This window comes from Mchenga conophoros, linkage group LG23, assembly GCF_057382185.1.
Source record: "Mchenga conophoros isolate Kocher_MC1m ecotype Shallow Benthic linkage group LG23, M_conophoros_male_GT1.1, whole genome shotgun sequence".
NCBI classification, from domain to species: Eukaryota; Metazoa; Chordata; class Actinopteri; order Cichliformes; family Cichlidae; genus Mchenga; species Mchenga conophoros.
In genome coordinates this window covers 15,066,795-15,083,018 of record NC_140547.1, presented here as the reverse complement: position 1 = coordinate 15,083,018, position 16,224 = coordinate 15,066,795, and the positions used below count along the sequence as shown (strand labels likewise).

Genomic DNA, 16,224 nt, shown 5'->3' with positions numbered 1-16,224 from the left:
TGAGAAATATGAATGTCAAGTTATTAATTAGGTTTTTTTTTTTAATTTTCTGCACAGTGTTTGCCACCCATTGAAAACTGTGATTCTCTCTCTGTGGACAATATCATGGCGATGATGATGAACAAAAAGGTCTCGACTCAACCGCTGGTTGTGGTGGATGACTTGAGCCACATACCAGGTCAGTAAAAGCAAAAGCAAACATAATTTACATCTGTTTACACCAGGAGTTCAGTTGTGCTTGGAACTGTGACACCCACAAATACGAGTATGCACAGTGAAAGAAGCAATTCTGAAGGCAGAGGAACCGCATAAAGTCGATACTTGGAGATCAGACCAAACGACGGGATCACGGTCCAACATCTGGTCCTTATTAACTGTGTTGTGTGTATATGATTGTGTATACAGGTGCTTAGGCATACACATATGGTGTGTCTCCGTTTACATTGACATCTGTACACAAGAGTGTGTTTTTGGGTGTGTGTGTTCAAACTAGCATATGGCTGATAAAGGGGAGTGTGCTAACGCTGAGGCCCAGTTCTGCTGTGGACCAGACCATGCTGAGGGAGACATGGAAAAGAACAGTCATACGTTACTAAGATCCAGTTGTTTTCACTTAGGCCCTTCACTGTGGCCTCAGCTTTCCACTAGTGAGGGGGAAAATGAGGAGCGGTGGTCCACTTGTTGGCTTTGAGCGCCCAATCAGAGCCTAAAGGTCCCTCGATGTTTAGTCACTTGTTGGTTCACACTCTTTATCGTAGCACCTCAGGGGGTGTAAGTACATTTAGAAGGCAGGATGGAGACCTGAGGTAATGCCTTCACATGATATTTATTATGACCTAAACCTAAATGGACTGATATAATCAGTGCCTTTTCTCTAGCGGACTGCCAGCATTTTTCATATTAGCATCCCCCTCTGAGCAATGACATCAACATGAGACCTGGGGTCAGTTTGAGTCATGTTTGTTGGCTTGTGATTTGATGTAAATTAGATCATTTTAATTGGTGTAAGCTACAGCCCAACCGCTATTTCACAATGGTAGAAAATAGACTGATTACTCCTTTACCTAACGAAACTTGGTTTTGGTATTGGCTTGGTCAATCTCTGTGCTACAGTATATGTGTGCTATTCAGAATAGTGTTCCATTGTGGATTTGAACCCTGTATTTTGTTCGGATGTTAATATCAGTTGTGATGAGCTCTTCATAGACCAAACAATTTATTGATTGATTGATTTCTCCCAGTTGCAGTGTATGCACTGATGGTATTTTTCAGATCCTGGTCTTACTCTTAAACATCAGTAATTTTACTAGCTTTAAAGTTCCTACTTGTCTGAGCTCTAGTGTGAGTCAGAGTTGTGCAGGATAATTCTAACCAGAAGTTTGTGGCTTTATTACATTTTAATTGGACATCAGCCTCCAATGCTGGGCAATGATACTAAATGGATGGAGTCACTTTTTAGCACAGACATGCCAGTGTTGATGCTGAGGATATTGGTGAACAGAGACGGTGAAATTTGAAGTAATGGCTGAGTGTCTAAGCCAAGCTAGTCCAAAGTGGTACAGGCAGGGTGCACTGCCTGCACCACTATGCCAGTGCAGCGGGTTTATTTTCCATGGAGTAAGTAAACACACTTATGCCATAAACACACTGGAAAAAAAAACCCTCGAATTCAAAGAACACAAAGGCATCGCTTATGCTAGGATGGCAAACAAAATAAGCAGCCTTTTCAAGGGCCACGGTTCTGCACTGGACAACATCCCAAAAAGCTGAGTTCAATCTACAAATCAAAGGGAGCCACTTGTGGCCAACTTGGTGCATGGAAAAACATAACAGCCTCAAAGCTCTACCATCAAAATTAGATTTACTGCTTCACAACGTCAATAAATTTGATCCCTTTTTTATGGGTTCAGGAACGTTTAGAAAAACTTGAAAGGTATAATCTATCTGAGAGGCTGGCAGTGTTGGTTATATCATCACATCAGTACATGTAGTATTAATGTAAAGGCAGAGGATAATTTTTTATATCACATTGGACTGAACAGGTTGAACTGCAGTGTTTGATATATGAACGCGTTCATCCTTTAGATAACTTTGTCTTTCTAAGTAACTGATTTCTCATAAAATATCTCATTTATTATTTTAAAACCAACTGAATGAGGCTCTCCATATGGTTTGCTGTATTCACTGGCCAGATGTCAAGAAGCTCACTTTATCATTAAAAATATCATAAAACGTATTTTTTTTAGTTCTGAAAAAGAAAGGATGAACATGAGTTAGGATTCATGCCTCAGCAGAGTATGAACAAAAGAAGAGAGTAAATCTTTGACATATGCTTGCAGATTGTACACCGCACTTTAGGCAGAGCTAGTAACCTTGTGGACCTGAGCTGGGTTAAATAACATGTTTTGAGCTACGGAGTTCAACCTTTGCATGGTTTATAAGTTTGAAACTCTTCTGTGTTGAGAGTCTTGGAGCAACAGCTCTATGACGAAAGGCCAAAGTTGAACAAAAACAAGTCATTACGCAGGAGTGCTTCTTTCCACATCAGGCAAATTTACATAAATAAATGATGTTCGTAGAGATATCAGGGCTGTTTCAAGTTTGGCAACAACATAAAGCTAGCATAAATCAAAAGTTCAACTTTGAAGCAGATGTCTGGTTCTGTTAAAAGTAGAAAACAACATTCAAGACCAGTCAGATGTCCTGCAGAGAACTGTACCCTATAGACATCAAGGCAGTATTTGAAAGCACCGAGCTTTCAGCTTTGCACATGAGTCGAGTTAAGACGAGAGCATTAAACACTCCTGTGCTTTGCTGGGTTCAGTCTGTATATTCCTCCTTTATCTTCTGCTTATGAGGCTGCATGTGTTCATGGCCTCGACATTTTTAGCATAACAAGTCACCCGGGACAGATAGCTCCAGACCGAAGGGGAGTAGGGTGGCACAGAGGACGTCCTCTGGCCATCGTCCCCTCTGAAATTAAAGTCTTCTCTGATGACCTGTCATCATCCATTACCCGAGATGAAAACTTAAAGGTGTCCTGTCCGAGAATAGCAGCCATTGTGCCCCAGGCTTGGACGTATACCAGGTTTGCCTCTTGAGTTCGCCCGTACACAAGCGCCTTTGTATTGTTTGTTAAGACGTTATTATAGCTAATTTCACTTTTGAAAGCCTTCCAGATGGCTTGAAATAAATGGGTGAGCATGATTGGTTGGAGTTAAAAGGTTCATCCGTTAGGACACTGCCAGCTTACAGAATAGCTGCTTTTTCAGCGTTTTCCTGGTTCAGATTTCTGGATCACATTCCACAGAGAATTGCTTATCAACACACTGCAGTATCAGCAATCTGCTGCTCCTGACAGGCTGACTCAGAGCTTGCATTGTGCTATTTTAATGTACCATAATTCATACTGTATACTGTGCATCTGTACACGCAATAGTCAACATATATTTAAACTATTATATGTTGTTTTTGCAGATCCTACATCAGAATTATCAGAAGAGCCACGTAAGCCCTCTCCTGATGGTAAGTATTATATGATTGCATTTTATTTTGCGTATGTCCGTGTGTATATAAGTGGATTATATGGATCCCAAAAATGAATAAACTGCATAAGATAAACCAGTAAATAATGAAGCTATATAAGGAATCATCAGCTTAGGTCACTTATTATTTCATATTGGTCCTTACCATAACAGTTGTGATGCTTGCTGGACTTTTTTCTTTCAAACTGAAGAAGGTAACTAGAATTTACCAGTAACTATGGATCTGTAGTTTGCTGATAACACAGCTAACTAGGCCAGGCAATAGTTGTTGTTTTTTTTGTTTGTTTTTTGTAAATCATGCATAGCTACTCTATTAGAGTCCAAGAATATAGGCAATAGATGCTAGGGCAGTGTGACTGGGTAAAAGGTGAACTTAGTTACGATTTCAGTTCCTAATATTTGTTTTCTTGTTTTACACATTTTAGGTCATTTATATTTGTACTGTATTTGTATGTATAATACACTTGTTTAACATTAAAACCATGTTCTGTGTTGGTTTGTTGTTCAGTAGTGTATGTACTGGACACTCCTGTGGTGGTGGGCATCGCCTTTGCAGCCTTTGTCATCGGGGCTCTCTTGACCGCAGCTCTGTGGTTCATCTACGCGCACACAGGTAGGTTCTTTACCTGCCTCTCCGTGGCCCCAACTCACTTCTCCACATTAATGAAAAGATAAGATGCAAAGGAATGCCTGAGGGTCTCTGTGCCAGAAATGTGCCGCTGTGATTGCCAAACATCCTGCTGCTGACAGAGGCCTGCTCACAATAACGTATTGACTCCTCTACTGTAAATATATCCTGTTGGTCAGCAGCAAGAGCTCTTCTCTTTCCTGCCTTTGAATGTTTTGGGGGCCATGGGGTGGTCTTTCTCAGTACATTCCCAGTACAATGGCTGGAGACGAGTTGGAAATTCCCCTTGTAGGGTTTAGTGGGCGCTCACAGGAAAAGACACACAATCTGTCCATTAGATGCCAAGACCTTCCCCTTCATCCCCAGCCCGCTGACCCTAACTGACCTATGAGAGGAAGTGAGTTCCCAGCAGCCCACTGAGTTCACCGTTGCATAGAGCTGCCCTGTTCTTCTCTGCCTTAGTTTTTAACTGACTATCTGTGAGCTGAGTGCGTTTTGCAGAAGGACTTAGGCTGTTTCACTTTAGCATTCAGTATGTAAAGTGAACGTTTTTTTAAGAGCTCACAGTTTGGCAGTGTAAATCAGTCTCCCAGGTAGTTACAACAATACAGGCACGTGTCGGGTTACAGTGCTGTAAACTGTTCCAGTCATGCTCTGTCACATTAATGAGAGTTTAGCTCTTTCTGAATATCTTTTAGACGTAAAGATCAGCTGTCAGAGTTTAGTGCCTTTATCTTTGTCACAATATTGGTATTGGCTTCTCTTCAGAAAACCACTTCACTTGTGCTTCATGGATTTTCTAGTGGGTGACCAAGAAAGAAAGACAAATCTTTACATTTGGCTGGCAGTACATATCAAAGGTGAACACGCATGAAAAACAGGGGTGGAGATAGCAGTTAGGAGGAAACATGCATGGCGATGACTTTAAGGCACAAGTTCCTTCCATTATTAAAATACACTTTTAGATGGGTGTGTTAAGCAGGATTAGTTGAAATGACCTTATATGGCAACACTTTCTGTCCCATGTAAACCCAAGAAAGTATATCCTCCAAAGCAACCACTCAAAATACCACTTGAGAGCATATTTTAAACCAATGATGAAACAAGAAAACTAAACTGAGTCTATCCCCTCAGGGTCTGAGGACCTCTCAGAAAACAGTTAGATATAGTCCTTGGAATTATATTTTGGGTTTTTCTATCTATTACGATTTATTTCCCTACAAGGCAGTCAGCAACGTAAATGCTTTAACATCAACCTCACATTATAACCTTTGACAGTTTTCTCATTGTCTTGGCACATATATTGTAGTTGGCTTGTAGGTTGCTGGAGATTGCTGGAGCTGTTGTCACCTTGTGCAAGAATTTTGTTTTCATCCACAAAATGAAACCAACTGTTAAAACAGCCAGACACAAGGAGAAACTTCACACATTATCTGCTCTGAAATTCAGTGAGACACCGATGAGCCAAAATGTTAGGACCTCTCCTACCTAAGCAGGTCCAGTCACTTGGAGGCCTAGGATGCTGCAGGACTTTTAAATGTGTCCCGTGTAATCTGATACCCACAGCAAAACTTGCAGGTTGAAAGTTGGACCCATTCGGATCAAATTTGTTCCAGTACATCCCACACACTGTCACCAGGTCATTGTTTGTCCTTCCTCTGACCGTGAGAACACACAACAAGCCTTGCTATTTCAGAAATGCTTAAACAAGCTCATCTGGCCATATTAAATTGTCCCACTATCACTCATATCTTAAATACGTTACTAAGATAATCCGAAAACTCACTGTTTTATCTAACCTAAACCTAGACGGCCACACCAACTTTTCTAAGCTCAATCAGAGCATGACAATGGCATTCTGTTGAGTCACTACTGAAACACTTTTTTCACGATTACATGATTTTTGTTGAGGCTGACTTTTGTATAAATTAGTATCAAATGAGCTCAACTCCATGATAAATACTTTATATGCCCCTTAAAATGAATTAAAATACTTTTTACTTATCACAATGTGAATGTGTCTTATACTTACTACATTCAAGACCGACGCTAATGCCATGGGCCCCTGCTTTACTTTCTGTTTAGTCCTAATTCCCAAATGTCGTCATGCTTAAAAGCTGGACAGATATGGTGAGTAAGAGACGGTTAAACATAACCATATTATCTTTGTCACATTAGGATTTAGCTCAAAGTTGTGCTGTAAATATATAAAATTTTGCAGAGCTTTGTGTTGTTTTTAGATTTCACTTTAGAGTCCAAATTTCTGCAATATTACTCCACAAGCCTTTATAAAATTATAATGGCAACGTGGTCTTATAGCCAGAGCTATGTCGTTATTTTTAATGTAGAGTTTGTATGTTCTCCCAGTCCTACGACTGGGTTTTATGTGGAAGCTCTGGTTTCTCCTGCCCTTGAAAAGCATGCTTGGCTGATTCTGGCTGTCATGGTCTGGGAAAATTCTACCAAAAGAAATTCTGAATATTAACCAGCCCAAAGATCACCTCACAGAGATCACCACAGGGATTCTGCTGTAGAAGGAGTAGGGTAGAACAAGCCTGACTGCGTCATGAAGCCGGGTTCGTTGCTAACTTTGTGTTAGCGTGCTTTCTGTGCAGGTGCATGCAAAGAGCGGATGTTGGGTGGAGAGGTTTCTGTCCTGGATGCTGTTACTGTATCCTTAGCCACTACAAAGACATTGTATGTTTGAATTTTTGTATCCAAGAGATACTGGGGTCAGTGTTTTCCCAAACTGAAATCTAAGGCAAATTGTCCCTAAGTAGACATCTGTTACAACAACTTTCATAGAGAGTTTTCATTCACTTTATGTTTCGGTCAGATAAAAGCAGCCTTTATCTTTCCTATCTAGAAAGATAATATCAGACTTGGGAATTTAAATTTCCTCTGACAGATGAGGTGAATCCAAGTGCCTTTGTTTTGCAGCACTCTTGGTCCTGTGAGGGAAAGACTGCTGGCAGCCCTGTTCTGGTAAACATTAGGAGAAATGTGGGGCCCGAAAGAGGGAAAGGGATGCCTGTGGATACATATGCCTGTCATATATGCAAGCATATGTATAAAACACACACGACCTCTAGTACAAACTAAACTATCGATAGAACAATCTCTCCCCAGGAGAAAATGTGTTATCTTCATTTCAGATAAGCTATAAAGCAAGCGAGGGACACACTGCAGTAATAATTGTGCCAAATACTCAAATTAAACACAGACTTGGCTTTATTTCAGAAGCTGTTCATTGTCTGTCAGAGACGGTTTTTGGAAACAAACTCAAGCACTTCTATTTTCCCTTCATTTTAGCCATTGGATCCCAAGAGTTTACGAAATGAAACGCTTATTTAGACATAGAACAATAAACCAGTCATTGGTTTGAGCTCCGGTCACAGGGCCCGTGTTGTGTTTGTTCGCCTTTATCTGCTAAAGCAAGGCTAATTGGTTCCAGACAGAAATGAACTCTGTGAACGTAGAAACATCTTCTTCTCTTTGTTTAAAATATCATCTGTCAGATAGGATGCGACCATTTGTTTCTGGTCGTTTTGAGGTGGCATCTTTAGAGGATTCGTTTTTAAAAACAGAATCTGTGGCAGATTATGGTTGAAAATGGTCAAAAATGAGGGCAGATGAAGTCCCGAGTTCTTTATACGTAAAAGTACACATTTTTTCTTAGGGATAAAAGTACATTAATCTAAATAGGAATGCTCAGATTTTATACGGGCTTCAGTGAAAGCTTTATGTCAAGTGGCAGTTATAGTAAACAGTAGGAGCTTTATGCAGCCCATTTATTCTGTGTGCAGAAGAACAATGGAGGCTCGACAGTCTTAGAGGAGTTCAATTTGTAGCTTTAACCAAATCACTTTGTAATGTTCTTGCCTAGGGTTGGCTTTTTTGTAAATTATACTCATTTTTCCTCTCTCCCTCTGGTCCAATCCCCTTTCTCCCGCGGCCACACTCCCTCTTCTGCTCTACATCTAGGTGAGACAGCTGGCACACAGCCGGTCCAGAAGTCCCAGCCTGCCTCGGAGAACAGCAGTACAGGCCACAGTATCGGCAGCATGCAAAGCACGCCGTGTTCCAGCAGCAGCACCGCGTAGCCCAGCAGGATGCACTGCCAGGAAGTTCTGACGGTTCACAGGGACCGGTTTGTTATCTCCTTCCATGAAAGGAATTATTTTTGGGGACGTGACAGGACAGAAAAAAAAAGCATGATTACAAAAAAAAGAAAAAATAACACCTTAAGTCCTTGTGCTAAATTGGTGCCACTTTAAGTGTGTGCAGACAAATGAACTGTCTTGGTTATGTTGATGTGTGTTAGTTCTGAGACACAGCTTGGCAGCCTCATCCGAGAAACAGATGCAAGTTTATTCCAGACATTTCTTTCGAATCCAAATGCTGCTTTTTTCTGACCACAACACAGCCTTTTGTTTTGACCTTAAATGGTTTGATTGGGGCTGGTTGTGCTAAGCAGGTGTGCTCAGAGAGCAAGCCAACACAATAAGGCTGGAGTGACGTCAGTATTAGTAAGTGAGATGTTGATGGCTGGGCCGGAGCACGTTGTTTTATGACAGTGGAACCTAGAAAGTTGCAAGGAAGCAAATAAACCACTATTTTCATGCGGACAAGTGTGCAGTATGAACAAGTCATCATCTTGACACAGAGATTATGGCTTTAAAAAGGTAGTCTGGGTATGAATGTATTCAAAAGGGTAAATGCCAAAAAAATGTGAATGAAAAATGTGAAAGACATGCTGAGAAAATTCCACGTTTTCGAATTGTTTGTACTTTTTAATGGATTCAGCCACACAGGTCGGTAAAGTATATTGATCTAATAGTATGCTTTAGTAACTCTTGGTATAGGCAAAGATTTGAGTTTTAGTTTCACTCAACTTCACAGGGGCATTATGGGTTCCCTTTTACTAGCTGTTGTTAATGGAAGACTTCAGCATTAAGAGAAATATTTGCTTATTCTTATTTGAGATGATTGACACTTCTTTTGTCTGTGTGTGAATTATAGAGCTCTGTTCAGTTGATGAGTGGCCTAGCTTAGCATACCTGGTGGAAATGAGTAGTTCAGGGGAGTGGTAGTCATTTCTAGGAAGACTAGTTCCGGGTAATAGGCCTAAAACACTCAGTATGTTTAAGTCATGGTGAATATAAAATACAAAATATTAGGAATCAATATTTATTTGTGACAGCAAGACTATAATTATGACATGAATAATAAATAAATTATACAGTGGGCAGGCATTGTTTTGGAACTTATTGCAGGGAGTGATTGACTCTGTTATGTGTGAGACCTTTTTAATGCTAAAGTTACAAAAATGGCCATAAATTGATTTATGTGATTTAATTTTTATATCTCTTTTATGAAATATTATTGAACATTTTACATTTTATGTAAAAAAAAAAGTTGCCCAGGCTCAGTTATAGGACTGAACTATCCCTTAGGTTTGTGGATTAGTGAGCATTAAATACTCTGTCCAAAAGTTTGGAAATAGGCCCACCAAACTAAAGCTTTGGACACCGTGATGCTAGCAGCTAGGCTATTCCTTATGCTAAACCTAGCTTATCACCAACTTTTGTGTAAAGCAAAGATTTTTTAAAAATACATGCTACTTTAGATCTTGTCTTTTTATAAAAAAAAAATATCAGAAAAGTTAAAATGAAAATTTGGGACATTTTTAAGCGTGGCCTTTTTGTGCTGCATATTACTGATTCTTTCTGCCGGAAGTTTGTATGCTAAGCTACGCTAGTCCGCCACTGCTTTCAGCACTATATTCAATACTGATGCAACTCATGTTAAGCAAGTGAATAAGGGTATTTCTCGAAGCGCTGACTTGCTCGTTCAAGGCCTGTATATTTTTGTATAATACTGTAATTACTCGTGTGTGCAAAGTAGTTTTTTTTTTTTCTTTCTTCTTTGGAGTTTCGCTGGATCATCAGCGTGAGCTTCATTAATCAGATTTTATAATAACAGAAACTACGTTAACAGTTTTGACAGTCGTGGTTTTATATGGTAATCATGGTTTGGATCCCACAGTTTTAATTATTAGATAATCAATTGCCCGTCAGACCAACAACCCCAAAACCAAAGTTATAAAGTGAAAGCAGAACATTTTTACATTTGAAAGGCTGCAAAATAAAGATTTGGTTTGTTCTCATGATAACACGAGGACTAACTTTGTCAGTTGGCTGATGAATCATTGAACTCCTTATGAGAGAGTTTTTTGTTGTCATTTTTAAGAGATCAAACATAAAGCGTTTGGTTTTCCTTTTCCCAGATGTTTTTCTATGAATCTCGGCACTGACTGTGTGTTGAACAAGCTGCAGCTGAAGCTGACTTTTACCAACATATAGTTTCCTGCCTTCTTCAAACTGCAGCACCACGATTACTCCACCGTTGATGAATGATTGCTGTATGTGTGTGGAGGACAAACTGGGCCCTTTCCCTGCTATCATTTAACTCTGTAAGCAGTAACCAGAATGTGTATCATCTTAAAGCTTTTCATTTTTTTCTCTCCTCATGTAAACATGTATAAAGCTTTCTACAGAGAGTATAAATATATATATATATATATATATATATATTTGTGTATAAAATTATATTTTGGAATATATTAACTAAAAGAAATTTATTGTTTTCTATGTGTGTACGTACTGTGAATTGTGGATTTGCTCATACATAACACACATTTGCGGGAGGATTTATTTACACTATTTGTTTAAACGTTATACCATTCTTTAGGACACTTTAATGAAAACTAGAAAGCGAAAATTTCTGAAGAAATTTTAAGTGTGCCTATGCCGCCGCTAATCAGTATAGTTTGCCATTCAAACGGCTACAGAGAGCAAAACTCACCGGAGCAGCCATTCTCCACCATGAACTATGGTAAAACCAAACACCGCTCGCGCCTCACAGATGACAGCTTACAGTTTTGTGTAAAGATGAGGTGACTTCGTACAGCCCCAATTTGTAGACGCTGTGCGCAGAGGTTCATAAGCAGACCCAACAATGTTTGCATGAACACACTTTGAAGCATTACGTTATGGACCACTTTTCACACATAGTTGCTGTACCTACACAGCCGGCTGTAGCTTTTCATCTCATAGCCCGACACATACACAAAAAAAAAAAAAAAAAAAAAAAAGCAGAGAGAGCACAGACTTTACACCTGAGAGGCGTGATTGCAGATGCCGCTGAGGTGGGTCCACCTCCCCTGCAGCGGCACTGCAGACCACGCCCTGCCACACACATCAAACACGTAAAATAAATATTTATGCACTTTTCATTCACTTTTTGTTTTTTGTTATTTTTACACAGTGTTCTGAATGATTAACAATGGTCTACAGCCAATCTTGTGTATTATTATACAAACTTTGGTTGTAAGATTCAGATAACTATTTAATAAAAGCTAAATATTTTATATGAGAGTAAGAAAGAAAAGTATATCTTTGTCTCATACTCTCATCAGACAATACATGAACCTCTAAATAAACAAAATATTTGCTCGGCTTAAATGACAAACCGCTATTTTACACAGTGGAACACTTATTTTTAAACAAAACCAATGCAGTTCGCCACTGACAGTGCTTACCTTTGCACATCACAGTAAACACTGAACCAAGATGGCGCCCACGCGAACGAGAAATCTGAACTACGGTGTCCTGCAGAGGACAAATGGTCAAAATTGCTAAAATTTACAACATATATGCAGCTCAACAGCGACACCTTGTGACTTATTCCAGTCACTACCTTACATATACATAACGTCTTACCTGACATTCAGTTCACCGGACACTCTTACTGAATCACCAGCCCATATAAATGAAAAATAAGTCCAGCAGCCAACCAAGAGTCATCACGAAAGACTAGGGGTGACACGACAGCGTGAGCGGGCCTGGGTGTCAGCCAGCCCAGCCTGGGTGTCAGCCAGCCCGACCTGGGTGTCAGCCAGCCCGACCTGGGTGTCAGCCAAGCCGCGCTAGCCAGCTAGCCGCCATGCGGCGGTGAAACGAGAGCGTGAGCCGGCCTGGGTATCAGTCAGCCCGGCCTAGGTGTCAGCCAAGCCGCCCTAGCCAGCTAGCTGCCATGCGGCGCTAGCAGTAACATCGTGAGAGATATGGGACTTCTTGATAAAATATGGGACTTCTTGATAAAACGAGCAGATATTTGAAGTTTACACCCCTACATTCTCGCCTGAAAATAGGGGAGGCTGTCATAAAGTTCAAAATCAGTAACTTAGCGCGCACAGCTGTATAGAAACTCCGTCGTGCTAGCTAGCACGCAGTACAGTTATTGTAACTGTCAGCACAACGAAAATAAACTACACCTAAACTCGGTTTATATCTGACCCAAATAGAGTGCAGTTAATAACGTCTTACCTGAAATTCAGTTCACCAGCCGCCTGCTTCTCCTGCATTGGGTTTCCCTTATCCACGATTGAGCTCCGCGTTAGCCACCACCGGTCGATCGGTGTTTCTTTCCCCGCATACGAGGGGAAGAGACATATACCGGTGGCTAACGCGGAGCTAGCTAGCCATGAACAACTGAACAACTGAGTTGTATATGAACAACTCAGTTATTTTTTCCACATCGACCAGCATCATCGGCCCATATAAACGAAAAATAAGTCCAGCTAAGACAAAGACTGTTTGCGGAGCGATCGGGGGTGAAAGGAGTTAGAGACGCCTCACTGAAAGCCAAGCCTGGGTGCTTTTGAGCGAAGCGGCGCTAGCTAGCCGAGCTAGCTAGCCGGCTGGCCAAACTAGCTAGCCGGCTAGCAGCAACATCGTGAGAAATCTGTTGCTAATATGGGATGTTTTGACAAAACGAGCAGATATTTGACGTTTACACACCTACATTCTCACCTGAAAACCGGTCGATCGGCGGCCGCCTCACATGTTTCTTTCCCCACATATGAGGGGAAAGAGACACATACCGGTGGCTAGCTAGCTCCGCGTTAGCCACCACCAAACAACTCAGTTAGTTTTTCCTCATCGACCAGCATCATCGGCCCATATAAACGAAAAATAAGTCCAGTGTGAAACAGTCGCTTGGCGAGCGATCGGGTGGTTTAGCGAGTGTCAGCCTCTTAAGTTTAAGACAAGCCCGGCTGCTTTTTAAGCTACGCGGCGCTAGCTACCCAGCTAGCGTCAGTACACAGGAACTACTTCCGGTAGTTATACAAAATAAAAGCGTCCACAGGGACACAGCGGCCGCCTCGCATTACTCCCGACATACCACTAGAGTGAGCCAGCACACCACAAATGAAGTTTTCTTGTTCTCCATTCATTTCAATGGGAAAAAACTTGCATTAAAATATTCATATTTAAAAAACTATAGAAGTAATAAACACCAAAAGTCATAGCAACTCATTCCAGCTCCAGCCGCACACAATGATATATCATATGTGAACCTTGTCTCAAAACTGTGGGGCGAGTTAAGGTCCAAAATTTCAGGCGGAAAAAGAATAATAATAATAATAATAATAATAATAATAATAAATCCGAGCAATAGTAATAAGTGTGCCTTCGCATAGGCACACTTAATGAAATAGTAGTATTTATAGTCAGAAAGGGACTAATATTTTTGAAAAAAAAAAGTAAAAAATATGTCATGATTATTTTCTTAATTCTTTCTGTTATTTGATGGGATGATGTGTCTTATTGACTTCATAAAGAATACAATAGAAAGAGATTGTTATTATTATCATATGTAAACAAATCTGGAATACAAATCTTTTGTTTAAGCATGATATTATTTTGTCAGATAGTGTTTGGGTTCAATTTTCCATGTGCCGCTTCTCGCTATTTTATATAAATTGTGTCAGATATGAAGTAATGAAATCAGATGTTGTGCATCTTAAGTATAAAGTTTATTTCACTAAAGATAAGCTGTAGCTATAGATGTAAAAATATATATTTTTCCACATAAAATTAGTAAAGGATGGAGTCCTCCCCATTGTTATATAAAAAAACCCAGATACCCAACTTGTTTTGGTTCTTTGGTTGTCACAACAGTGACATATACCCTCTTTTAAGATAATGAAAAAAATATGAAATCATGCCTAAACCCCTGATGGAACAGTGGAGAAAAAAAAAATCAACCTTCAGTTATTTTGATAGTGGAAACCCAACTGTTTTCAATAACACCCGAGAAATATTTTTTATTAAGCTGTATTAGAAACACTCGGTTTGGAGCAACCTTCACAGCTTGTTTGTTTTATCGGGCTTCCTGCCATGTGTGTGTCCACAGCCAAAATCCAGCTAAAAGCTTTATTTGGTAAAGCTAAGTTATGCATATATGCAGCAGTCCTTTTGCAGAGCACTGTTGCTGTTAGCAATTAGCATAATTGTAAAAAAACAATATCCCACTGCAGGGTACAGTGATCATCCTCAGTGAAAGATCCATGCGCTGCAGAGTTGAAATGTGCCGCAGCCTATAATCAGCAGCCGTAGCGGGATTAACGCTTTTGGCATTCCTGTACTTTTGTGGTTTCTCTTATCGAGTGTGGCGAAGCCATTTTAAACATATAATTATCCCCCTCACCCCCCACCCGCCCTCATCCACTCATGCTGTTAAGCGCCCGAGCCTCGAGTTATGTTCTGGATCTAATCTTCTCATTTGAGATAATTTGGGGATATTTTTCACTCAAACTAACAATTCAATACAATTTGTGAGAGTCACTTTTCAAATACCAACATTCCTCCCTGAGTTGTGCCCCAGTGCAAGCTGGGAAAAACTTCAAAACTTCCCCCCCCTCATGAACAGGTATGGATAATGTCGGGTTTTTAATAAATACGAAATAATGCTGTCCCACACCAAACGTGTTACTGTAGCAGTAAAAGATGTGGCTTCGCTGAGAGACAGTAAATGCTGAATTCAGAACAGCTGAAAATTGGAGCATAAATCCATAGATTAGTTATGGATTACTAGTTACTGATTGTATTTTTTTTAACCATTTGACTACCTCATGTTTTTCTATGAATGTGTTATTTGTGTGTCTGTATCTATGTGAGTGTTTGCTTTGCTATGGATTATTTTTCTGGGGCCCCATTATGGTTTGAAAGCAGTTTCCCATTTGATTTTTGAAAGCAACCAATGGCAAATTACAACTTCCCCTTAATGCCAAGACGGCCTTTTATTGGTGTTTGTACATGTGTCAAGCGTAAGTTAGCCGTTATTGTTCTATTTGGTTTATAAAACTTTTTATATGCTCTAAATATGCACGACATTTGTATTCCCATTATGACCAATAAATGTTCATGATAACTCACGAAATTGTCATGACTGTTCATTTTGCTGCCATTTTTTTAGGTATTTAGTTGAGTCTTATTTGTGAGTGTACGTACATGTGGGTAACTCCTATAAGGATGCAGTTTGGAACAATGAGCTGCAATAATGATGTGTTAGGTTTGGCTCTTTGGCGCTAAAGCCATGACTCGCCACTGGTGAGCTCATAGCGTGATATAGACCATGTGGACCTCTGCCTTGAGGATTCCGTAGGGGGGATGGGGGTGACCATTGAGATGAGTGCAATGTGAGTCCTTACCCTTTTTTGTTTTTGATTAGGGCTCCTTAGAGACAGCTGTAAGCAGCCTGCCTTGGAGTAAACTGAAAAGGGAAAGAGGCCAAGGGCGAAGAGTAAAGCAGCTCTTTTGCCAGCTCTGTTTTGGCTCAGTACGTCCACATGTCCCAAATCCTTCAGACCCCTTTCAAGTTTTTGTTTCTGTATCTGTAATTTTTTCCCCCCAAAAGCGGCCCCACCGAGGCATCCTCAGGCTGCAACACTCTTGTCCAACTGATGACTAATTTATTGAATTTTTCAACAAACGAATCAGCCCGTAGATTATGATGTCATTATTTTTATTTCCAACTTTCCCTTTCTGGGTACCTGGAACACACATTTGTTGTTCTGTAGCTAATCTGTTTAGTCACTGATTGCATGTGGCCCAGACAATATAGCATGACAAATGCAGGATGAAATTAAAAAGAGATGTTTTTTTTTTTCTTTTCTGGCTTTTTTTTATTTTATTTTAAAAG

The 16,224-nt window shown here is 40.2% G+C and overlaps 1 protein-coding gene across 2 annotated transcripts in view; it reads left to right on the top strand.

Annotated features, from left to right (window-relative positions):
- tgfbr3 (transforming growth factor, beta receptor III) overlaps positions 1–15,462 on the top strand; it is a 73,335-nt gene extending 57,873 nt beyond the window's left edge. Inside the window, exons 14-17 of one of the 2 annotated variants that reach the window (XM_085265509.1) lie at positions 58–178; positions 3,478–3,525; positions 4,057–4,158; positions 8,158–15,462. In XM_085265509.1, the coding sequence (XP_085121635.1) occupies positions 58–178; positions 3,478–3,525; positions 4,057–4,158; positions 8,158–8,276 (390 nt within the window). In that variant the 3' untranslated portion in view covers positions 8,277–15,462. Of the gene's footprint in view, positions 1–57; positions 179–3,477; positions 3,526–4,053; positions 4,159–8,157 lie in introns of both variants that reach the window. The other variant, XM_085265508.1, reaches the window with a different exon arrangement.
- The last annotated feature ends 762 nt before the right edge of the window (positions 15,463–16,224 follow it).